Source organism: Bombus pascuorum, chromosome 2, assembly GCF_905332965.1.
Source record: "Bombus pascuorum chromosome 2, iyBomPasc1.1, whole genome shotgun sequence".
NCBI classification, from domain to species: Eukaryota; Metazoa; Arthropoda; class Insecta; order Hymenoptera; family Apidae; genus Bombus; species Bombus pascuorum.
Genome location: NC_083489.1, coordinates 18,599,119 through 18,624,382, shown reverse-complemented (window position 1 = coordinate 18,624,382; position 25,264 = coordinate 18,599,119). Strand labels below are relative to the sequence as shown.

General features: G+C 27.2%; 4 protein-coding genes across 7 annotated transcripts; all 4 read right to left on the bottom strand.

The window, feature by feature from the left end:
• Positions 1 to 1,759: 1,759 nt before the first annotated feature.
• LOC132916810 (nuclear transcription factor Y subunit beta-like) lies at positions 1,760 to 24,908 on the bottom strand. 2 transcript variants are annotated; one of them, XM_060977152.1, is made up of 7 exons: positions 24,577 to 24,876; positions 24,003 to 24,386; positions 23,333 to 23,927; positions 3,322 to 3,334; positions 2,513 to 2,651; positions 1,989 to 2,316; positions 1,760 to 1,881 (listed from the first exon to the last, which is right to left on the bottom strand). In XM_060977152.1, the coding sequence occupies exons 1-7, from the start codon at positions 24,715 to 24,717 to the stop codon at positions 1,775 to 1,777; spliced, it is 1,707 nt and encodes a 568-aa protein (XP_060833135.1). In that variant the 5' UTR covers positions 24,718 to 24,876; the 3' UTR covers positions 1,760 to 1,774. The 2 variants fall into 2 exon arrangements, with proteins under 2 accessions (XP_060833135.1, XP_060833134.1); XM_060977151.1 differs by lacking the exons at positions 1,760 to 1,881; positions 1,989 to 2,316; positions 2,513 to 2,651; positions 3,322 to 3,334 and having other exon boundaries at positions 19,243 to 23,927; positions 24,577 to 24,908.
• Positions 5,002 to 12,362, bottom strand: LOC132916808 (uncharacterized). The gene is made up of 11 exons (XM_060977147.1): positions 11,554 to 12,362; positions 10,514 to 11,259; positions 10,325 to 10,427; positions 9,839 to 10,050; positions 8,897 to 9,111; positions 8,690 to 8,818; positions 8,465 to 8,594; positions 7,842 to 8,118; positions 7,435 to 7,656; positions 7,186 to 7,370; positions 5,002 to 6,861 (listed from the first exon to the last, which is right to left on the bottom strand). The coding sequence occupies exons 1-11, from the start codon at positions 11,718 to 11,720 to the stop codon at positions 6,734 to 6,736; spliced, it is 2,514 nt and encodes an 837-aa protein (XP_060833130.1). The 5' UTR covers positions 11,721 to 12,362; the 3' UTR covers positions 5,002 to 6,733.
• Positions 12,813 to 15,247, bottom strand: LOC132916812 (mitochondrial-processing peptidase subunit beta-like). The gene is made up of 9 exons (XM_060977155.1): positions 15,045 to 15,247; positions 14,709 to 14,969; positions 14,475 to 14,646; positions 14,247 to 14,403; positions 13,938 to 14,149; positions 13,722 to 13,865; positions 13,509 to 13,654; positions 13,236 to 13,439; positions 12,813 to 13,173 (listed from the first exon to the last, which is right to left on the bottom strand). The coding sequence occupies exons 1-9, from the start codon at positions 15,063 to 15,065 to the stop codon at positions 13,033 to 13,035; spliced, it is 1,458 nt and encodes a 485-aa protein (XP_060833138.1). The 5' UTR covers positions 15,066 to 15,247; the 3' UTR covers positions 12,813 to 13,032.
• On the bottom strand, positions 15,254 to 19,381 carry LOC132916813 (uncharacterized). 3 transcript variants are annotated; one of them, XM_060977158.1, is made up of 8 exons: positions 19,246 to 19,381; positions 18,094 to 18,300; positions 17,751 to 18,012; positions 17,544 to 17,666; positions 16,991 to 17,152; positions 16,721 to 16,912; positions 16,444 to 16,634; positions 15,254 to 16,372 (listed from the first exon to the last, which is right to left on the bottom strand). In XM_060977158.1, exons 2-8 carry the CDS (start codon positions 18,285 to 18,287, stop codon positions 16,195 to 16,197), a joined length of 1,302 nt encoding a protein of 433 aa, XP_060833141.1. In that variant the 5' UTR covers positions 18,288 to 18,300; positions 19,246 to 19,381; the 3' UTR covers positions 15,254 to 16,194. The 3 variants fall into 3 exon arrangements, with proteins under 3 accessions (XP_060833141.1, XP_060833142.1, XP_060833139.1); XM_060977159.1 differs by lacking the exon at positions 19,246 to 19,381 and adding an exon at positions 19,063 to 19,080; XM_060977156.1 differs by lacking the exon at positions 19,246 to 19,381 and adding an exon at positions 18,543 to 18,690.
• Positions 24,909 to 25,264: the final 356 nt, after the last annotated feature.

Genomic DNA, 25,264 nt, shown 5'->3' with positions numbered 1-25,264 from the left:
TATATATTGATAAGTCCATTGAAAATAATATTTGAAAAGTAAAGTTTAATTTCACCAATCTTTTTACTGATTAGTTACTTACATTAACTATTTCTTACTTATATTGAATTATATAATTTTAAAAACATAAATTAAAGTGGCGCCAAGAATAAACGCGAACATTCATATATACACAAAAATGTGTATATTTTTCTTTTGTACTATCTATTTATTATCCATAAACATTTCAAAATTTCGACTAACGTAGTAATTTGTTTCAAACAAATTCAAAATTATGTCAAACAAGAAATTATTGATTATTAAAAACATCAAGGATTTCATAAATATTTATAAACTGATCAACAATTGTATTTAATATTTTTAAATTATAATTTTTTGTAGACCATTCCTGAAAGGGAATTTAGTATTCGGCATGTCTAGTATTCGCATAATAATAACTTCCTAAAAAATAATCGTATAATTGTTTTGATCATTTATTCAAAAAGATTTCAGATCACACAACCATTGAGAGACCGTGCATGATATTTCCGTTATATTACCAATTCAGATCGTGCAAATTTTTGTCTTACAACTGAAATTTTACCATTCACCATCAAATATCACATATAAACAAAAGTTTCTATTATTTCTCACATTTTTTACAATTAATTATTTATATAGCTGTAATATTGTTACAATTTCTGTTATTATTTCGAAAATATTAAAAGATTATAATGTATGAAACACTAATAAAAATATTGTTCGATGAAAGATAAAAATATTTTCATTTTTCATGTACATAATAATATCTCTGATCATTTTTTTCGATTACCTAATTTCCCGCTATTTTCAATCTTCTCGATGATTTCCTTGAAATAGATATTCAATACACAACTTTTTTTAATCTCCATATTACTAATAGGAGTATAGTACAACAGTAGTGTGAGATAATAATATTTCGTGTATAAGATTCACGTAATATCTTCACTAAATATCATTTTCATAATTCTTTTGATTTGCTCATTAAAGGTTAAAGAGTCCTACCATATATGAATATTAAATAAATTAATTTTTTGATTTAATAATAACAGAGATATATGTATATGGATTTACTTTTTAAATATAACTCAAATCGGTTATATGTAAACGATCTAAGAACATCAATATCCGAGTCTTAGCATATAAAGTAAGTTTATCATCAATTTCAAAAAATGTAGCTTCTATCTAAAATTATTTATTATATAGATCATTACGACAATAATATCTAAAGAGATTTGTCTAACTTTTTTTTATAAATGATTACATTACTTAATCGCTATATTGTATATTAAATTGTTATATCATTCATTATGACGTCAAATTTAATATGTATGTATACAATCAAATAACCATTAATAGATCTCTATTATCAGGATGTTATACTATGCTATCACATTCAGATTTGATTCAGAATGGCCATTGACTTCCTAACCTTAGAATTTTTACCAAGCATACCTACGTGCCGTTAGCTTCCCTCTCCTTAATTACTTAAAATTATTGCTTTATATATCTACATATTATTTTCTCATACATATGTATATCTAAGTACATGAAATATACTTTATCTCCTGTAAATATTTTTTGATCTTATCTACGGTCAGTCTGCAAATACATTTCATTATGAAAAATATAACTTTATTATGGCGCATTAACAAAATTTCTATATTCCATAAAAAATACTATGTTTATTTTATGAACAAAAGGTCATTAACAAAATACATATTAACAAAAACTGCATTCATATTGTGAATAACTTTTATTCATCATCTTGTACAACTGTTGTTTTTTCTGATACATAAAGACCATCCAAGAACTTCCTAATGTCCTTGTTCTTTACTGTTGTTGATTGCTGTATAAGAGCAGCTGAAATGAAAATAATTATTAATTATAATTTACTCATAACAAGGATTTCTTTTAAAAAATAAATAAAATAAAAATGTATAAATGCATTAATTCAAATGGCTATTTACCAGATCGAGAAACATCTTCTAGAGAATTTCCTTCTATTATTAATTCATCTTTCTGTTTAGCTGAATTTGCAACAGTCACTCCTGGTGCCATCTTTACACGGCGAATGTATTTTTCACCCAAGAAATTACGGATTTCAATAACTGTATTATTCTCTGTAATAACACAGTTAATGGGGAAATGAGCATATACAGCTCTCATTTTGTATTGGTATCCTTTAGTCACTCCCTTTAGCATGTTTTCAATGTGAGAACACACTGTACGGACAGCAGCTAGTTCCTTCTTTGTTCCAAACCATTTTTCAACTTTCAGTAACTTTGGACTTACCATCTGCAAAAGAAATAATATACTGAATAACAGTACTAAATTATATTATAACTTATTTAATATACTGTGTTGATCAGATACAGATATATCATTTATTTAAAAAAAATGAAGGGGAATCCAAAAATATCATCAGATATAATCTAAGTTTAAATATTTTTGTATTACCAATTACTTAAACTAGTTAGGTCTCTTTACTCACACGAATATCAAGTGCAAGGTGCTTAAAAGAACGTTTAAGAACACCCCTTGGTCCTTTCACAGTAACCAAGCGGGATTTGACTGTAACAGTCAGTCCCTCAGGTATTTTCACTGTTTGATTAGTCACAATTTGCTTCATCCTGAAACACATAAATATACAACTACAATACATGAAATGTTCTAACATGTTTAAGAATTTTTATATAAAATATTTTTATCTAACTTAATTTTTAACCACATAATAACATTTACTGCAATTTGAGTAGGCAAGTATCATTTCCATGTAATATAGAAAGTATGTATAATGTTCACTTCAATTTAATATGTTCCATATTTTGCATGGTAAGATAATATAAAAGCAAAAACAGAATCAAATACATATAATACATATGCTTTATTATTGATATTTATACTTCCTAGTATTTGTTTTATAATATACAAAAAATTTGTAGATTATGTATTGAAACATCAAGTCAAATTGTCAAAAGATTTAAATATTATATAAATAAAAAAAGAATACATGATCATCTCCATTTTTAAAATTACAATACTAAATAATTTAAATACATAAGTATATCATAATACATTTACAGGAAAGTTTTGCTAATAAAGCAGATATATTTAGGAAAACTGAAAAGTAAGGTTATACGCAATTCTGATCCAAATGATCATTTTTCAAAAATATTACTTAGCCTTGCACAAACATGACAAACGATATCGAATAACACATATAATATGTCACAACATTGATTGCATTGCTAGATTGTTTCGGATTTCATGAAAAATGTTTTCCAGTCAAGATTTCATTACCTCGCACACGCTATAGTATAACCGGAAAAGACTGAAACATTGAGAAAGCATGCCTGTTGTGTTCTTGAATAAGTAAAACATGTAGATAAACATATATATAGTGTTTTTAGCTAACCATTTATCCCAATTCACCCTGCAGATGGCGTATTTCAAATTTTTCGAAATATCTTTTATTATGTAAAATTGTAATTTTACATGCAAACTATCAAATTGAGAAATATGAAATGTTTTTTAATTTGATATAAAAATAACTATTGTACTATAATAAAAAAATAATTTAGTACTGTCAAATATTTTTTTCATATGAAATATATCTTTTTATAAAATAACTATTCTTGGATATGATATCGTTGATTACTTCTTCATTTATAAATAGTAATTATTATAAACTTTTAACGAAATTATTGAATAACATTTTAAGAGGAAACAATCTATGATCTACCTTTTTCGTGGTCAAAACTTAAAGCTAAATTTTTGACTGTAAAATAGCCGACTATGTTACTGAAGAAGCTAGTCCTGGTACTAGTGTCTTTTATGCGTGATTTTAGTTTCGCGTCTTCTTTTGCATTATACGTAAAATATGAAATATGTATCACATTCTTCATTCAAAAATTGAAAGTGAAAAAATTAAAGCAACATTGTAAAAAATATATGATACTTCTATTTCAGAAATAAAATATAGTTCTTTGGTTATTTCTCGGAATCAATAAATATTTTGAGTTAAATCTTAACATACGTAAACATTTTAAATTCTTGTAAGTAAATTCATTATGTATGATATATATTTGTTATATACATATATATGTATTACGCTATATTTCTCACTATTAGTTTTTATCATACAGATTATTTTATTACAAATCTAATAATCATTTAATAAATTACAATGAAACAATTTTTCCTCTTCGTATAAAAAATTAGTGATATTATTATCTTGTCTTTCTTTCTTAATCAAATAATATGTGATGTCATGTTTGGATGCAAAGAATATATCATCAAGTATTTTTATTTGAAAAGAGTAAGCTTGAAACAATTAATACAAAAGGGGACTACAATATATGAAAATAAATATGAAGATCTTCCCATGTTCAATACAATGAATACTGAAGTAAAAGATATATTAGTAGCATTATTCATAAATTATTTTTGTTCAAACATATAGTAATTTTAGTTGTACAACAGTAGGCTCTAATGTTTAGATTATTGAATAATATTTTTAATTGAAAATTTTATTGGTATAATTCTTCCACTAGAAAATTTTCAAGTTTTTAAAAAGATACAGAAATATATGTATTAAATATGAATGATGAGCTCCAAATAAATTTTGTTATGAAAGAATGTAAAACAGATATCTGTACAATCAAATGAAACATTAGATAAGAAAGATTTGTTGATAGCAAGATTACAAGAACAAATTGCTAAACAGAAAGAATGTATATCGTATTATGAAAGTATAGTACAGCTTATAAACTCATGAAATTGAAGAAAGTTTGGAAAACTCATTAATAGTTGAAAGAACTTGATTTGTAACTTTTAAATATAAATAAATAAAATTTATATTAAAAATATGCATATTTTTTATATTTATACTGACAAGCATATGTATATATAATAAGTCCAATGTTTCAATAATAAATATTATAATATTAAGATGTAAATGTATATAACAATCAATATATGTATCATGTAGAATTTCATGTTTATTAAAATTTTTTTAAATTCCTCTTAATACATAAAAATTTAAGGCGAGCTAAATTTTTCTTAAAGGCAAAACTTATTCAATTTGTATGTATAACTAAGAGGTAATACTATTATTACACAGTGAATATACAGAAATTAAATTATATAAAATATAAACACACATCAGATAATCTTGAAATCATTATGAATAGAAATTGTTTATTGTTACTACAATGTAACTATTATTAAATGTACTGTATTGTATCATAGTTATCAAAAACTATTTTTCTTTTAAGAATTTTTTGCACTTTAGAATTGTAGATGTCTCATCAAAGATACTACTTCTTATGTGCTGTTTTATTTTGTTTTATGTTTAAATATTCTGTATATCTCATTTGTTAAAATCACATTGATTGAATAAAGTTGTACATATAATTTGCTCATTAGTATTATTGTGATTTGTATAGATTATAAAATGTTGATATAAGTAAGTTTCTTTATATATCAAACATTGTTAAATTCAACATGTCAAAATATAATGGATGATTAAAAAAAAGAGATCTGTAAAATGTTTTCAATAGATAAATTATGTTGAATATTTAAAAAAAAATATTGATTTCTATTGACCTTAGTTTGTACTATAGTACTATTTTCGACAGTATATTATTTTCATTAAATCTTTTAGTTAAAAAACTAAATAAATTTATATCTCTGTGATATTATTTATTCTGAAAAAATGTAACGGTAAATAATTTAAAGAAGTCTGATATTGTATACAGAACTTCATTTCTAAGAAACATATATAGATATCAAAAATCGTTAGAAAGTACACAAAATACAAAAATTTAATTTATTCATTATTTTAAGTAGCAATATACGTCGTCACGCGATATCGTGCGTAAAAGAAAGTAATAAAAATATTACAAAATTTAAAATAAACTGTATTTTGCAATACTCGTCTACTAAAATAAAATAAATAAATTTATTAGTAAGAGTAACAGAAAACAACTCTTTAAAAATTCAAAATCAGTTTTTTACTGTATCATTTGTCTAAAAAGTATATGCTATTTAATTAATTCATATCTGTCAAGTTCAGCTACAAACTAATGTTGCAAATGAATATAATGTATTATTGTTCTAATTCATTCAATGTTAATAAGGTGCAAGCATCGTTAATAATTTAGAGAAAAGCTATTGCCATATGTGGAAGGATTAAATATTACGCGACAAATTAATGTTTCTTTAACGCACAAGGAAAGTATATCAAATAGCACAGAAATTTAGATATACATATTATCAACATTGTATATTGCTACTTGAAAAACGTTTACAAAATGCAGCGCTGAAAATTACGTCTTCGCACTTACTTTACAGCAGTTTTATAAATAGTATAATCGTTGAGTCTCGTATTCTTTTTCGACTTTCTTACCTTAAAAAAGGTGATAGAACATAATAATATACACGTTACAAAATCAAAATGAAAATGCTTATAAAAAAGTCTTTGCTTATTCGATTCTTAGAATTCTATCACACAATCGCGAGTTCTTCACAGACTCTATATTTCTGCGCGATAGTACGAAATTCTATACTCTTATAGAGCAAAAAATAGAAGTCTCACGAATTCTGGTCCGCAAACAATCATTTCAGCGGCGAAAATTCAAATTCTGCTTGTTATTCATATATATACAAGCAAAGAGGTATTTTGTCATTTTACATCCACATGGCATTTCTACTAATAATCAGCTTGCATAGATAATCGTTGATTGTTACTTGGCTTCAACGGCGTTGTACAACGACGTGCGTCTGGAAATCTTTCATAATATCTCTCCAATCTCAGGTACTTCACAGTTACTAAATGACCTGGAAGAGATAATATTTATATATATGTATAATATTCATATAAAATAATATAATATATATATATACACAGATATATATATATATATATACATTATATATATATATATAGTGTCATAAAAAATCTTAATGTCAGATGGAGAGAAAGGATCATCAGTTGATTCATTGATACCAATATATTTATCGTTTTTGTACATTTTTGTACAGGAACATTTTACATCATTTTGATATCTAGAATCGACCCTATAAATATTCCTCTCATATTTTGCAATACCCTATATAGATATATTAAGAAACATTATATTAAAAAATTGTGTAAATACTTACCATCAAACCAACATCCATGTAAAGCCCTATAAGCTTTCCCTGCATCTTCTTGTGACATACATTTCATGTATACACAACCTTCTCGACTACCACGATCTATACGGATATGAAGAATTTTCACGCCTTCTCCGCATTTCTCTAAAATAGCATCTTGTACCTTTGTTTCCCAATCATCTTCAAATTCTCTAAAAAAATATATATGTTTTCATACATACAAGAAATATGAAGAAATATTATTAAAATACTTACACATCAGCATCAAACATATGCCTTATTTTCAAGCAGGGTGTCGGCGAACAAGTCAAACTATTGACAGAACCTTCCATTGTTTCAAACGCCTGACCTTGCCATACTTTAGACTTTTTATTTAGAACAAAATTCTGGCTGTTTGATTTGTTAAGACTGTTGTTAGGTAACCAACGCCACACATGAAATTCTTCCCCCGAAACCTGTTGTACTTCTCTTCGAATTCTGAAATCATACGGCTTTACTTAAAACATAGAAATGCATGTTAACTAATATAAATAATAAAAATAATAAGGAGACTGCAGAGTTTTATGCATTTATAAAAAATTTAATGTGTTCATAGAAATATAAATTTGTATGAATATCCGTAATATACTAATCAAATTTTTAATGTTTCACTAGATTTGTACCTGGATTCATTTTCGTCCAAAAATTTAACTGCTTTTTCCCAAAGTCCAGCCATCTTTTTTCGATCTTTCGGGGGTATAAGATTATCACGTACATGATTTATGGCAAGAAAGCTTTCTTGCGTAGTGCCACCAGATGATGCAACTGCCGCATTTTGATGGTGCATCTCGACCATGTTAATAATGTCACTAACAAGTTTAAACACTTCTCTCTCGGTACTTTTCTTATACCTTATATACCAAACGAATAATTTCTGCATCCCTATAGCTGCTAGGAGGCCTGAGAATATATTGCAATATTATTCATATATAGCACTGAATTATTATAATACATAATAATTGAATTACTATAATATATATAAAGTACAATATATTTTCAGTCTATCATTATCACACACATGCATATTAAGCTTCGCGATATAGCATGCACAATAGAATTGGAAAACCAACATTATTAGTAATAACAAAGAGAAAATTTACTAATGCGACGTAGTTACAGCATTAAGGTACTAAACTTGTAACAAAATATAATACTTTAGAACATAACATTATCACGTTATTATAGAACCTTATAGAGTTATATTTTCAACAAGTTTCTTCCCATAATAAGTCGGTCAAAAATTTACCAAGTGACACAATTAGAAGGGAGGAGAATATGGTGAAAAGCTTATTCTTGATAAGACATTGCATCGGCAACTCAGGATTTATAATCACCATTCCGACTTTCCCACTTAGACGAGTAGAAAATAATTTATCCTGTAACAAAAGGGTGCCTTTTTCTTTAATTTATATACATTAGAAAATGTGGAAGTAAAAAGATAAAGAATGATCGATAAACTTTTTTACAATACCAAAGAATCCAAAATGTCACCAGAGTTTCCACTATCGTCACTTATATCTATGAGAGAAATGCCCCATTTGGGATTCTTTATGACGAGTAATTGTGCGTTTTGCAAATCTTCTTTTACTTCTAAACTCCTCTGTATAGAAAATTGTTTTATGTATATACGCTATAACAATGTAATACTTGATGTTCCATTTGAATCAATTCAACATACCACTTTATTATTTGTAAACATTTGCATGATCTCTGAATCGGTCAAATAAGGAGTTTCACTGGAATTGTCGCATATCATGGACACAGCCTTTTTCGTTAAAATCGGTTGAAGACGCTTCAACAATTGTAATACGGAATCTACATTTTCTTTCATTACACAGCTAGCTCCAGGCGCTTCACGGTCATCTCCAACAAAACATAATGGTATGTTGCTATCTACAAATTGAAATATAAGACTAAAAACAAAATTATCAAGAATTATAATATATATATTCTACAATATTCTTTTTATTTTTGTAAAAGAGATATCGTATGTATCTTGTATCTATTTCATGCATATAAAAAAAGAGGAGAATTTTTTGAACAACTTAATCAAATGATAATAATATAAAAGAAATAGGATAAAATCATTATAATGGGAAAGGAAATAAAATATCAAAATTAATACATTGGTAATACTTATTATTTTATTATACATGTTAAAAAAAACAATACATATCTTAAACAGACTATTACGAAACTGATTATACATTATTCAATGTTAAAGATGAAATTTGTATAAAACGATTAAAATCCACAAATTATTAGAATTAATTGTAATACTCATGAAATTATGAATAAATTGTATAACAAATTAATGAAATATATTTGAATAGAATTGTACGTTTAGATCTTGTCTTTAGAACTCGCAATTGTTATACAATACAAATTTATATATAGTACTCTTTAAAATGTTAATAATTATTTTATTCACATACATTGAAAAATTTTTATCTATAATAAAAACATCGCGTATATTGCAACATTCTTGTTGTTAATAATAAAATTTATTTAAAAAACTTTCCCACAAGCTGTTAGTTGAAATATATAATTTGCATTGTATATTTCTTTTCAAGTATTTCTCCATATGTATTACTTAATTGTTACGATTCTGAATACCTACCCGTTGAAAGTGATGGAAAGGTCTCTGCTTTTCCACCAAGTCCCATGTATATAACAGCAAGAATCCCGAAAAATAAAGCAAGTACCACTACCAAAATTACAGATACCATATTGTGGTTATTTCGTATATCTTCCCTATTTGTAGATGATGGTTTAAACATTCTATTTACTGTATCTCGAGATCTGTCGGCGAACGATGTCGTATGCCTGGAACTGAAGAAGATTCACTTATATAGCTCTATAATATAAATATAGCTTAATACAAATTGTATTTACAATACAATTATAGTTGATGAAACCAATATAACGAAGTCGTAAATTAAAGCGTTAAGTGGCAACAGCCATTAATATAATTATACTTCAGACTTTTTGATATCTCATAGAAGCATTTTAAACAACAAATCATTTACAAATTGATAGATAATATTTTTGCCTACAGTTTTCTATTCTAATCTCAATATATCAATTCCATCAAGTATCTACATACCTTGAACTGGACGTTGGATATAACGATCTTAGGGAAGAGAAATGACCATTTGAATCTTTTTCTTTTAGATCTGGTAAATTTGATGTAAAACGCGACGATGGACCTAAACAATAATATATAAAATAATGAATTAGAAACTCATTAATATATACATATTTATACTGATTATTTCAACTTAAAAGGACTTACTTTTTAAGCTAGATAAAGAAGAAGATGGTAAATTAGTAGACCTTGAACTAAGTCGTCTCGTAAATTCTGACAAGAATGGTGTTTCATAATTTGCCAAAATATCTCTTTGATTTGTGTCTGATTTTGTACACACATCTTCATTGATCGAGTGTATTGGAGAAATATTTGAATCAAAAAGTGGTTCACTATACTTATTATCTTTTATCGTATGAATAGATCTTGATTTTGAATCGTAAGGTTTTGAACCCTGATCTTGATCAGAAACATTATGTTCATATGTTCTAGGCTCATTAAATTTTCCACTACTTGACAAATATTTAGGTGGAGAATATGATTTAGGTGGGGAGTATGATTTAGGTGGGGAATATGATTTAGGTGGGGAATATGATTTAGGTGCGGAATATGGTTTAGTTACTTCTTCAACAACATCTGAGTCTGAACCAGTCTCCAAACCATCTGTTACACTTGATGTCTTACTAGTTTTCATATATTTTTTCATGGTTTTTGTTATCGTACGAGTTGTGAACTGCGAAGAACTATCATAATCCGGCACTATAGGATCCTTAAATTCAGGATGTGTTATTTTATCTTTAACTGGATTTTTTGATATGTTTACACTCGAGGATGCTGCCACTGTTGGTGGTGGCATAGGATTTGCTAAAGTTTGCCTTCTACTACTCACTGTAGTCTTCTTCTTTTTGCTAGTCGTTGTACTTGTGTCATCATCTGTATCCTCACTGCTGTACCTAAAATTTTATTACAAAACTCATAAGCTTAATCATTATCTCAAATAATGCATAACCATATAAGAATGCATGAACCTTTCATTGGAAGAATAATTGAGTGAAGGTAAACAAAAGTAATTACAAGTTGAAAATATTCCATGTTTATTGACATTATTACATTACGACATTTAAATCAAAAACAATAAAAAAATTTAATGAAACAAATGATTTAAAGAAACATTAAGATATTGCAAAGATACTAAATAGTAATAGTAAATGGTAAATAATTGCAAGAATACAATAAACTAAAAGTACCTGGCAGCCAATGAATGTCGTGACCCTGTGCCGCCTCGAGTTTCCATGAGATTTTTTAGCTTCTTTAAGAGAATCTTTCTAGTGGTTTGTGTTACCGGGCCCACTGGATACCCGTACTCCATTAGTTTGCTACGCAATTCCGCATCACTCAGGGCATCCACCGACATTTTGTTTACAGTCAAAAAGCGGCTTTTCTCAAATGAACCCGGTAGAAAATGTTGCCTCGTGCGCGAAGCTTTTGCTAGCTACTTCTATGAAGCGTAGTGACGAGTTTTGTCCAAAGGCAATCGTGCAATTGGAAAATTCACACTATCACGAAACCACACGTGTCCCACTTCTCAGGATATCATGAATGTTTCACCATGATACCAAAAAATGTTAGAAAATGATCTTAGTTACAACTAAAAAATGGCGCAATTTTCTAACGGTCGTGATCACGCGCATACTCGTTCAACACCATTTCACGCTACTCAACCCTGTCATCCATAGTCATAGAATAAAGTTTATCAAGATAACCTCACTCGAAACTCACGGTTTGGTATAATTTTTTTTATTCAAATTTCTCTCGTTGAAAATCAATTTAACGTTAAAGCTGTTTCTTTTTGCAATTTATTGTATAATTATTTTAAATAATAATGTAATGATTGAGTTTTCTATTCATATGATTAATGGACAAAATATTGGAAATTTATTAATTCAGCAAAATTTTTCAATGATTTACATACACATCATTGATTTGTGATTTTTGGAACAGCATATTTCGAAATGTCAATGCTCATACACTAATTATAGAACGCACATGTAATCGCAAATTACGCATAGTCTTTATTATGACAAAAGAAAAATAATACTATAAATAAATATTAATTGATGTTTATGGAATGTCGTAGTTTTAGAAATGTAACCAGAGAAGTGAAACTTAAATAGGGATCTTTATTTCACCTACTAAATTTGTGGTCAGCGGGTGAAAGAATATAAGTTAAAATCATTAGTTTTGCAAAAGTACACTTAAAATATCTAAAGTGCAATGTAAGATCAACTGTTGGATTTTGGATATATTATTAGAACCATATTATCAACTGTATTATTAGAACCGCAAGCAAAAGAAAACAATGTAGAGTATATAAGTGTATTCTACATTGACAAAAATTTGATTTATACTTTTGTATCTATATATTTTTGTATATTTTTATATCTTTAATATATTATTTTATTTAATTCGTCATCAAAGTTAGAATTCAAGTTTGGATCTCCAATGATTCATGTGCATGTGCATTAATTTTATTATATTTCTTAAATAGTTACAAAATTACAAAAATTATTATTGAAAATATACATCATAATTGTATTTCGTGATTTTGGTTTTATTTCTAGCGAAAATGGAAAATCTAGCTTGAGTCACCAGAAACTTACATGGTACAAAATACTTATAAATTATAAATATTTTTTCAAAGGATAATTAGTATATTACTTTATCACTTAATATCGTAGTAAATACAAACCATTTTTTACATGAGTATAGTCGGGAAAACCTTCAATACGGCCAAGAGCTAAAACAACTGGGCTCTGATCATAGATGTATTTATGAGAAACTTCCCTTATCTTATCTGCTGTTACTTTCTGTAATATAAAGATATTATTCTGCAATAAAAATATAAATTACTTAGTACGATGTGTTCTACCTCGTATTCCACAACCCTATGTTCAACAGGTTCATAACATCCATGTCTATACACATTTTCAACAATGTCAAAGAAACGATTTACTGGATCATTTAGTATTAGTAAATCTTTTGTAATGCATTGATGAATAGCTCTAGATACTTCTTTCTGGGTTATCGTTGTGCATAATTTCATCCACTCTTTTTGTAATGCACGAACCATATACTATATAAATGTTACAAATATATAAATTGTTAAAGATAAAGCTTTTCTTTCTCAATATTTAGGATATACCAAAAGAGTTGAATAGTCACAAACGAAATAACAGCCCCAAATACTAGTACTCTGTGCCCAATGATGAAAAAAGGATTTATACATATAACATAAGTCTGTATTGTATGCATAGTGGGCAATAAATGGTGCATTATGATTTGCTCCACCTAAAAATATTATTATGAATATTACATATTAAACTGTACAATAGTTAAATGTAGATTATTAACTTACCATCTGACTTGTCCCAAGAACCTACAATTTCTTTAGCTACAGTAAGGGCAGTGCAATCTTCACGTTCTCTATAACTTGATCCTTCAAATCCTATTGCTGCATATCCCATTTCATTATCATCATCTCTTAATCGCATTTCAGCAGCTAAATTGCACATGAAATATTTATACAAAAACATAATGAAATAATTAGAGAGAGTAGTAAAGTTTTTTTTACCTGTGAACCGATATTCAATTGGATCTTTACAAAATCGTTGTTTGTTAGAAACTCCAAATGATGATTTATAATCCTCAATATTACATCCAAAATGTTTACAAACAATTCTTTGTAATTCTTTTAGATAAATAGATCCAGTGCAGACCATCGTCATATTACATGTTTGAAATAAACGATTACGAAAATTAATTAAATTTTTTGTAGAAAATTTTCTACAAATGTAACATTACGATTAATGATTAAAAATATATATAACATTTATTACGTAACTTTTATAATTAAATGTTGTTTTTGAATTTTCATACTTACCTTACTATGTTAGTTGCAGGGTATACACTAATACCAAGAGCAGTATCCTGATATGCAATAGTTGGTAAATAATCCATTATAATTTTTTCTCTATCTGATTCCATTTCAGAAAGTTTTTCTAAAATTACAATTTTTTCTTGTGTAACATCTTTATCACCTAAAATATCAAGATATAACATATTATTATATATTTCATAAAGTTCTTCCTTTTATATGTTACTAACTTACATATTACTCCATTCAAAATTACATTCGCAAATAACTGAATGAGTTTGTCTATTTTACATGAAAGCACTGTTCCATAAAAAAGAAATATATCTCTCATAGCAAGAGCTGTAACTTTTCCACCAATTTCTTCTATCATGCATTCTATTTCTTCTTTGTTACTGCATTTTGTCCTCTGTGTTGAGTATAGGAATTTAATATTAATTTTAATAAATTTTATAATATTTTTTTACTTACTCTGAAAAATAAATGTTCTAGAAATATAGCACTACCACGTTCTTCCAGTGTTTCATACATTGCACCAGCTGGAATGAAACATCCTATGGTGGTAGTGAAAGATTTTTTATGTTCACATATAAGACGCATGCCATTATTTAAATAACAAGATTCTGTTGAGTTTTCTATATCAAAATGTGTATTTAAAGCTTTAGACATTTTTCTAGAAATGCCTTTAAAGTCCTGTGTCTTATAACGTTTACTTGAAATAGAAACAAATTCCTTAAAAATGAATTTGACATAGCATTATCTTTGTCAATATTTGTAAATGACTTAAAAAGTTAACGTAACACATACTCTTTTTATATATTTATACATAGTACTGTCTTGAATCTGGAATAAATATTTTAAAAATGCTATTATTTTTATTTCAAATTGTCCATGCAAAACAATTCAAGCCATTATATTAAACAGAAACTGCAGTTTTACACACATAACAATTGAAGATATACATAAATATCTTGTTTTTTTTTACTGTTCTTTATAATTTATAAGAAAACAGATAATTTATAAATTTGATGAAATAGAAATTTTATTACGTGCAATGACATCATTAACAATATGAAAAAGAAATGGAATGATGTTCTACGATATAAAAATCAATAACACAACATTTTTTTGTATATGGCTCTAATGCTTACATAATTTCAAATATAAAATAATACAACATACATATATAAAATAATAACAAGAAATGTATGTTTTATAAATGATGACCAATATTCAAAATTTTGATTATGTTCATAAATAATTGTTAATAAATCAATTTGTACACATGTACATACGAGAATTACTTAATCAACGATTTTTTAAAATATTACCATCACATACTGGTAGTATATAACTTTTATTTATTTTTTTGTAATAAATAATCTTTATAATAAAAAATCGTTTTCTCAATAGTTTTTAAATATCCTAAATATATGATCTTTTTAAATTGAACAAACTCGATGTATGAATTTAAAAAGATGTAGTAAAGTAAAAACTTATTTGGTTTCTACCATTTGTTCTTTTGCATTATCAGTACGGCACCTCTCTCTCTCGTTGAATAATGTATTTAAAATACTTCATACATATATAGTGCCTTCATTTGATAATGAAATTTCATTACCATCAACGCAAAGCAATGTATCTGATTTGTTACATTAAAGATAGAAAATGCAATATTAGATTGCACACAAATATTTATATACAATATAATGGAATCGTAACACATGCGCGAATAAATATATTGAACACACATGGAGGTTGCAAAATTAAAATGTAAACTTGAGACACTATTCTATGCTCCGCATCATAGAATTTACGTTTATTATTGAAATTAATGAAAAATAAAAAATTGTTTATACTCCTAATTCTTACGATTATATTCATTTTTGCGGAAAATAGATTTATACAACAATAAAAGTATCATGTTATCAAAGCCTCCAGAATGACTCTGTACTTCTCAAATGCTTGTGTGTGTTTCATCAAAAGAGGTAACCATTTTAACGTTCGGTCTTTGTGTCTTAAAAGTTTCAACACCTTGTCTTGTAACAGATGTGCCACTTACATCCAGGTGTTCGAGACTCGATGCATTTAAAGCTAAATGTACGAGACTTGAGTTTGTAACATGTGGATAATTTCTGGAATAGATAAAAAATTGTCATTTATTACTGTTAAAATTTGAATCAAAAGTTTTCTAATCTAATAGTACCTAACAACCAATGTTTTTAAATGAGGATTATTAAATATTCGTTTGTCTCCTTCTACAACTATAACTTCTTCTATCAAATTATTGATTATACGATCACAAGTATCACTTCCAAGAGCACAAATTGCTCTGTCTGTTATTAGACATCGTCCAAACATATAATTCTCCCAACGAAATCCATCTTCGACTAGGAACTAAAAGCGGAAAAAAGTGCAAATTATAACAATTGTATATATGTAATTTAATTCTATTACTTTTTGCACATTGTCATTATACCTACTTGTGCAAGATTTCTATCTTCATATACAGGTTGATTCAAAGGTTCTCTCTGTAAAGGTCGAGATTCTAAATCGGGCGATTCCGTGTTTCTTAAACTAGAAGGACATTCCAGATAAAGATGTGTCAAAGTTTTAGTACAACTAAAACATCCAACTTCACTATCACCAAGTGCTGTATCTCGCAAATCAAGAATCTGAAATATATAATCAATTAATCATTTAATTTATTGATTTATTAAACATTAATAATAACAATACATAAGATTATTTACTTCTAATGTTTTGAATCCAAATCTTGTAGCTAAACTAGTGTAAGCAACGCATTCGCCTAAGCGATGACACGAGTTTAGCCTTAATTCCTTCAACTTTGGCATCTTGCTAATGACCAACAATGAATGTGGAGTAAACCATTCGCAATTACTTAAAATTAAACACTGAAAAATATGCAAATATTATAAAACGAATAATAATCAATTGTGTACAAATTAGTAAGAGTTCAAACAATGTAAAGCAGGAAAAAATAACAAAAATAATACACAAAAATATATGTAATTCATACTTGTGTTTGTATTGTTAGAATATTGATACCTAGGATAGAAGATTAGACTGATACTTAGAATAGAAGATTATGAAGAGTTATTTAAAAATTAATTCATCAAACAATTAGTAAGTAAAAGAATTTCTCAATTTTCAATTAATATAAGCAGTTATTTTGTAACTTATAGTTATTCATTTATAGTAAAAATCTATACAACAAAAGTAATTAAGTACATAAATGATAAAAAGTTTTTGAAAATACGTGCAATTGAAAAGTGAGATTCTTACTGTTAAATTAGGCATATGGAAATTCATTTTGAAAAAATATGATTTATTATTACGCAAATGTTCCATTTTGCAGCCTTCTAATGAAAGTTTTTCTATGGTACTTGGAAAATCTGTAATTTGAATCTGTAAATAGAGAAAATATGTAATTTACAAAAGAATTTTTTAATTTCATCTGCCAAAATAAATAATGAAAATAGTTAAACTTACCTTGTCTGCATTAATAAAATATTCCTCTATAATTAATTCTTTAAGTTGAGTACATGTAGCATTAACTGAGTTGAGAAAGTAAGGACTAAGTTCTGCATCATTTTCACAATATAAATCACCACGCATAGCAAGACTTGTTGTTATAGGCTGTAGAAATTTTATATATTCTTTTAAATCATTTAATAATATAGGTGTTGCTCGAAAATCTACCCTTCTCCATAAAGTTTTATCTTGTGCTACTTGAGCTAGTCGTTGACAAGATCTAGGAACAGTAATAACATGTAATAAAAGAAGAAATATATATACACATATATATTTCTTTATTTAGTTTAATAAAACTTACAAACTTATTGCCATGAGATCTTTAGGATTTAAATATTTAAATATATTCAATAGAACATCATCAGAAAAGTCTAATATATGTAGATGTATTATTACATCATTTGTCGTTTCATTTTCTTCAAATTTGATACGTTTCATATCTTCTTCACTACTTGAAGCTTTAGGAGATAAAGATCTACTGCGTTTCATTTTCATTTTCTTTTTACATCTGTATAACATAGTAAGTAGAATATTAAAATAAAATTTGAACATACCTTAACTTGAAGTAATAAAAATTAAAAATTTTTAAATATTATTCTATATAACTACTATTAATTTATAATAAATCTAATCTAAAATAAATAAAGAAGATTTGTATTTTTCGCATAGTCATCATATAATCCAAATTTGTCAAGCTGCATATACGTTTTATTCAAAATAATTTATAAATATAAACAAATATATATATACATATAACAAATTGAACGATTATGTATCGGAAACACTTGATCTTCTAATAGTTCTAATTCTTCTTGCATCTTTTTAACAATTTTAAAAAATTGAAATTGTTTTCTGTTTTCAAATTGAAATTGACGTAAAAACACAAAGAAAGTTTTGTTCACAAAACAGTCTAATTTTGACTGCTGAATAAGCTCTGTTTCTTTGGCTGAAACCCAGAAATAGTGATAAAATTTCTGCCAACCATACGCCACTATGATCAGTGATCCTACATGACTTTTTTACATATTTTATAAATAAAAGTTAATATATTCAAAAACTTAAAACAACTTTTTATTACAAAAAAAATTATGAATAATTACAGAAATATGTTATTTTATAACAATATATAGAGCTTTATTTGTTAAAACAAAATGTTGCCAAATTGCATATTGGATATACATTATTAAAAATATTCATTTTGGATCAAAAACATTTAGTAAACATCAAATCAGAGTAAATGATGCTTGATCAAATTGAGAAATTTGTTCACTATAATATTATGACAAAACTTTACATATGCTACGAAATTTTACTTTCAGGACTTTAATTCGTATCAATGGAATACTTTCATTTTTTAAACAAATCACACAAATTGTTGTACTATTGTCAAAAATCAACAAGTAACAACATAACCTTACGTTTGAAATACTGTCACTATATTATTGATACTCACCAGATTATTACATGCAATCTTAAATAAAGATGATTATACTCGAAAAGATATCGACATAAAAACTAATTGTCTCAACATAATGCACTTAATTTGTTTAATTTGTTGAAAAGTATATGTATATACAAAATGATGACTGCACACACACACTTTTCCGATCAAACTAAACAACTTCTTATAAACTTGACCTTAGTTCATTATAAAGATGTTTTTTTATGTAAGAAATTGCATTCATTGAGAACAAATTTGCAAAAAAATGTATGATGAAATATTAAAATGTATAACTGAAATTTTATATGCAATTCATACGAATCGGAAAAATTTTAGAAAGCATTTAGTATGACTTAAAATGCTTTTTCCAAATCTTACGTTACGAATGAAAACAAAGCGACTTTCTTAAATATCGAATTAATATTTTTTTTAACTTATTCCATATTTTTCAGTGTTATTTAACAATTTCTAGTGCTCTTTTGTTTAAACTAGAACAGATAATATACAGCATTTTTATTGTTTCCTTAAATAATGAAATATTAAAAATAATTATTTAATAAATAGCGCTTTTTCTTTATTGTTTCTGCGTTTTTTATACATAACTTAGACTATACTTTGTAGATCTATGTATTAATTTACATAACTTAAAATAACGCGCAGGATTAAAATTACATTATGCATATTCAACGTTTTAATTCATTAACTTAAAAATCATAATTTCCCTGTAAATAGAAATAAAAATCACGATGTTTAATTTAAATTTATATGGGAAGATTGGAGTGAATAATATAGTAGTATCTTTTTAATATATTATAATATATTTAAATATAATATTAGTTTGAAAATATATACAATGTAAAATATAAAAATTAACAGTATAAATTTCAAAAATAATCATATCTGAACAAGTAATGTCATTTTTTTGCAAGTTGCACATAGAGCAGGGGGCTACTTAAAATCAAAGATTATCAATTTTATTTGTTTTTATAAAAAGATCTCCAAAACAAATGATTCTCATAACTTTAATAATTAGGCACAAAGTATGCAATTAATAAAAGCACTGTATCTCTTTTTCTTTGGATTTAATATCTACTTTACAATATTTCAGTATGAATAAAGAGGTATTTTCTGCTTTGCGGAAAATACCATTTTCCTTAGGAACAGTGCACTAACAGTTTTTCGTCTTATTCACTGGACCATGTTATATACAATGTTATTACTATATTCTATGTACTTCGAATGTACATCTAGCACTAGCTGATATAGAAACACAGTCTTAAATTCATTACTTCTGCTTCGATATACATATATATATACAAGACTTTATAATAAAATAAAGTCTGACCAGTAATTAAAATAAATCTTTTGTACTGTAGAAAGTTCATTTGTATCTTAAGACGTTTATTATGCAACAACAAAATTCCGTTATTGTTATGTTCAATCACGAATTCTGTGCTCACATTTAAATGAAGATTTTTATGTTTATTTTCAGTAAATAATACGCATCGATATACTCTGTAAAAAATATGGTAGAAAATTGTGCGATCTAATCTTCTTCACTAATACTTGTTACATCAAACAGAGTGAAGAAAATGGTGCAGATAAATTAAATATCACTATAAACGATTTGGAGCAAATTATAAATTTTTGGTAACCCACTATTATTGTGCAAAAGTACAAAATTTAATAAGTATATGGATGAAATATTAATAATATATACTGGGAACTTTCATTTGAAGATATAGTTGCCCCCTGTTTGATCTTATTATGTAAGAGACAAATTATAAGAAAGAAGAAAGAAATGGAAAAGTAACATAAATTAAGTAATAATATACGCTAATTATATAGACAGACACAATGGAAGTAATGTGGTTTAAGAAATATAAATTCTCTTCATTCTTCTTGATTTTGGTCAATATATGCTGGAAATTTAGCAAGAATTTTAGACAATTATAATTTCCAATATACTTATTTCCAAAGTTTACTGTATGGCACGCTCTCATTTGTTAGAAAACAACGACTTTAAGGTCGCTGTACAATATATGTATATATTGTATGCATACTTAACCAAAATCTTAACTGTAACAGAGCTAATCAGGTAGATCATACCCAACTTTACCTTACATTTATCTTCCTATTATTTATCCAATTTAGATGTATATAATATAAATTTCTTTGGTCTTAGATTTTGTTTTGCATTCTAAGTTTACATACAAATCATATAATCCTAAAATACTTTGCAAAATGGTCATAGATTGTTGCAATCACTGGTTAAAAAAACAAAAATTATTTCATTGATTCTAATAATTGTATATCTAACATATACATAAACATATGTATAAGAAAAAATATTGCACAAAGCAAAATATAAACAATAATATTTTTATAAAATTGATTTGATTGTTTATAACAAAAAAATCTAAATATTGATTATATCATTAACTATCAATGAGAATTTATACAACAAAAACGTTATACATATTTCTATACTAATTCTATTAGTATAAGCAACTAAAATTCTGATTAAATATTGATTTAATATCTTCATTTCAAGCTAATGGAATTAGAAATATATCTCTAATCAGGTATTGGAACAACCTCATGACTATCTACGCACACATAAATTTTTTAACACACGACTTTTTCGAACATTAAATAACAGTGTGCATTCATACAAAACATAGCATGCATTTCATACATGTAATACTTTACTGGCAAAATATATGTACAATGTACTTTAAGTTAAGCTCATAAGCCACTGAAGATTCTACTTTCTGACCGACTGATTATTAGTATAATATAAATGATAAGTTATTTAACTTTTAATATGTTTAAAATAATAGTATTTAAATCCGTCTTCTTGCCTTATTAAAGTACAAAAAATTTTCTTCTCGAGTAACAGCAGGTATAGTTTAAGAAAATATTTTAGCGCGTCATAGAAGTTCTTTTGCTCACATAACAACAATTTTGTGATTGTTACCATTTGGCAAAAGAACATAATAGACACGCTTCCCCTTATCTCATTGAAACTCTTGTACATTATTATGATACTGGTTATTGAATGAACCATTTGGTTGCTCATTTCTTTCAATGACACTCTGCATTTCAACTGTTGATCCATTATTAGACTGTCCATTGCTATTATTTAGACTCCCAGAATTAGTAACATTACTTGTTACCATATTTATATTACTGGTAGCATTGGACTGTTGTGTTTGTTGCTGTTGTTGTTGTTGCTGCTGTTGATGACTATTTGCAGTATTCTGAGAAGAATTATTATTATACTTTGATCTATGCCTAAGTTTGTGAGTTGTAAGATATTGTTTTACAGAGAATGCTTTGTGACAAATATCACATTTGTATGGTAAAGGATCCTGACAATTTACACCATCTCCAATAGTTGAAGCATGAGTTGTTAAATGCATTAAATAATAATGCTTTACCACAAATGACTTCCCACAGGTTTCACAAATATACGGACCCGATACACCATGCGTTTTACGATGTTTGTGAAGATTGTCTTTTCTAGAAAAGCTTTTACCACACATTTCACATTCGTGCATTTTTTCACCTGTGTGAGATACAGAGTGTCTAACTAAATGTTCTTTGCGACTAAATGCCTTTGAACACGTAGTGCACACATAAGGACGTTCACCGGTATGTAGTTTTCTGTGTTGATAAAGATGTTCTTTTCGTTTGAATGGCTTACCACAAACATCACAACTAAATGAACTACCATTACTTTGTAAAGGATCTTCTTTGTTACTACTATTATCAGAAGTTTCATTCAAAAGGCTCTGAACAGAGCAACTATGAGTGTTCAATTGATTTATGGTAGTGAACATTTTTCCACACTCTTTGCAAATGACATTCCTATGAGTTTGTGAAATTACTTGAGGATTTACGGTAATTAAAGATGTTGGTTCAGGCCCTGATTTGATTCTTAAGAATTCAGATATTTGTCCGATTGAGTTGCGAGATATTGTATCTTCTGACTTTGTATAATCTTTAAATTCCTTTGACTCATCCCGTACAGTTTGTGCAACCAAAGGTGTTTCTTTAAATCCCAAATTTAAAAATACTTCTGGTGTAGCTTGTACAGTATAACCCTGTACATTTTGTGTTCCATTTTCATCTTTTTGAGTTTCAGACTGTACTTTCTGAATGATTTGTTGATTTTGCTTAGATTCAGGTTCTGCCTTCAAAATGATATTATTATTTTGATGCACTACCTGTCCTTGAGGTTCCTGCTTAATAGGAAACTCTTGTTGTGTAGCAATCTGCACCTGTTTTTCAATTTGTTGAAGCTGTCTATGTTGTTTTTCAAACTCTCTTTGTTGTCTTTGTAACTGCTGAATCTGTTGTGTTATTTGTGTCTGATTTTGTTGTTGTTGCTGCTGCTGTTGTTGTTGTTGTTGTTGTTGCTGCTGCTGCTGCTGCTGACCAACTTGTGGTTGATTTTGTGACTGAGAAATTTGTCTTTGAGATTGTATTTGTTGATTTATTTGACCATGATTTTGAATTTGATTTTGCACTTGTTGAATTTGTGAAGTCGTAGTTTGTTGATCGTTAATTTGATTGTGTGCTTCATTTGATTGTTGAGGAGATACTTGCTGCGAAGTTTGTTGCTGATAGCTATAATGGGTTTCTGCTGTTGCTTCTACAACAGCAGCTGCCATACCTCCTGCTTGCATCTAAGATAAATATTAATATAAATTAGTAATAGTATCACATAAAAATAATTCTTAATATTTTCTCTGTCCACAAACCTGCATGGCACATTTGTATTGTTGAACTCTTGCTTGGACTCCGCTGATAATTTGAATATTTGAGGCATTTATATTACTAACAACAACAGGTTGTTGATGCTGCATTTGCTGATCATTATTAACTATTTGATTTCCAGTCGTTGTTGTTACTTTCTCTATTCCCTTTAATACTTCATTCTCAGGGGTTGTAGGTCTGTCCTTTTCTGTGCTTTTCACATAAACCTTACCCTCCTTTAGAAAATCTTCTGAGAATCGCAGTGAAGTGAAATAAGATTCTAACATACCCTCTGCGCTCACAACTGTCTCTCTGAATTCAATAAAATTTTCTAATTTCTTTATACATTCGTGGCAAACAATTTTTGGCAAAGAATCTTCCTCCAAAACCTTAAAGTTCAAATCAAGTACTAATTATATATACTACCCATATCCTTTCATACCTAATCAAATTATATTATTAAATAAAGAAAAAATTACAATGACCATATAGATATATCAATAAAGAATTATCTGTTTTATCAATTGAAATTTTTCAAAACCTTGTCTGGATCAAAATGAAAGTGTACAAAAATCTCACTTGTATAGGCAAGTACGTCTGAATCTTTGTTTGAAGTTGCAATCTACGTCCTTCTTCCCGGAAGATATTCATTTTGCTTCCTTCGCTGCTAGTACACAATCTGCACAGTTCGTAATAATTCACTCTTCGATATCCAGACATTGTTTTCCCGCGGAAAACTAAATAACGCGACCTTAAAAAAATCGCGGACAGCTTTATTTCCGAAGGAATACACACGTAATAATGATCACTGTTCCCCTATCATCATTGACGATTCTATTTTGCATATAAAATAGGATTCTGTTTGATATCGCATTTCTGAGACTACGTGAATTGTACCCGTGGCCATTTGCAGTTTGTGTGATTATAGCGACAACGAAGTATAATGAAACGCGCTAAAAATTTAAATTCCTAACTAAAACGTGTATAAACATACACAAATTTAAAAATATATGATAATTTTTAATTATAATGTATATCATTACAAATTGTCTTGCGTGTGATTTTAAGATGGCTGTAATACGCAAATACAATAAATGTTCATTCTAAAGTGCTCGTATTTATATTTATCATACACTTGTATTCTTAAATTGTTTGAAATTTGAGTGATAATATAATATATGAAATGATAAAGAAAAATTAAGAATATAAATACAACACAAATATGAAATGGATATGTATTATTTATATAAGAAATATAACATAAATA

What these genes read in the sequence shown, in the direction of transcription:
- LOC132916808 (XM_060977147.1), bottom strand. Translation starts at nt 11,720, where the DNA reads ATGTCGGTGGATGCCCTGAGTGATGCGGAATTGCGTAGCAAACTAATG. An exon ending in CGACATTCATTGGCTGCCAG is followed by an intron (nt 11,260 to 11,553) that starts GTACTTTTAGTT and finishes ATAAAATTTTAG; the next exon opens with GTACAGCAGTGAGGATACAG. An exon ending in ACATGGATGTTGGTTTGATG is followed by an intron (nt 6,862 to 7,185) that starts GTAAGTATTTAC and finishes TATCTCTTCCAG; the next exon opens with GTCATTTAGTAACTGTGAAG.
- LOC132916812 (XM_060977155.1), bottom strand. Translation starts at nt 15,065, where the DNA reads ATGTATAAATATATAAAAAGA. An exon ending in AATTGAATATCGGTTCACAG is followed by an intron (nt 13,866 to 13,937) that starts GTAAAAAAAACT and finishes TGTGCAATTTAG; the next exon opens with CTGCTGAAATGCGATTAAGA. An exon ending in TTCTTGGGACAAGTCAGATG is followed by an intron (nt 13,655 to 13,721) that starts GTAAGTTAATAA and finishes TAATATTTTTAG; the next exon opens with GTGGAGCAAATCATAATGCA.
- LOC132916813 (XM_060977156.1), bottom strand. Translation starts at nt 18,610, where the DNA reads ATGCAAGAAGAATTAGAACTATTAGAAGATCAAGTGTTTCCGATACAT. An exon ending in AATCGTTCAATTTGTTATAT is followed by an intron (nt 18,301 to 18,542) that starts GTATATATATAT and finishes TATGTTATACAG; the next exon opens with ATGTAAAAAGAAAATGAAAA. An exon ending in TTGGATTCAAAACATTAGAA is followed by an intron (nt 16,913 to 16,990) that starts GTAAATAATCTT and finishes TATATATTTCAG; the next exon opens with ATTCTTGATTTGCGAGATAC.
- LOC132916810 (XM_060977151.1), bottom strand. Translation starts at nt 24,717, where the DNA reads ATGTCTGGATATCGAAGAGTGAATTATTACGAACTGTGCAGATTGTGT. An exon ending in AGACGTACTTGCCTATACAA is followed by an intron (nt 24,387 to 24,576) that starts GTGAGATTTTTG and finishes TTGAACTTTAAG; the next exon opens with GTTTTGGAGGAAGATTCTTT. An exon ending in AATACAAATGTGCCATGCAG is followed by an intron (nt 23,928 to 24,002) that starts GTTTGTGGACAG and finishes TATTTATCTTAG; the next exon opens with ATGCAAGCAGGAGGTATGGC.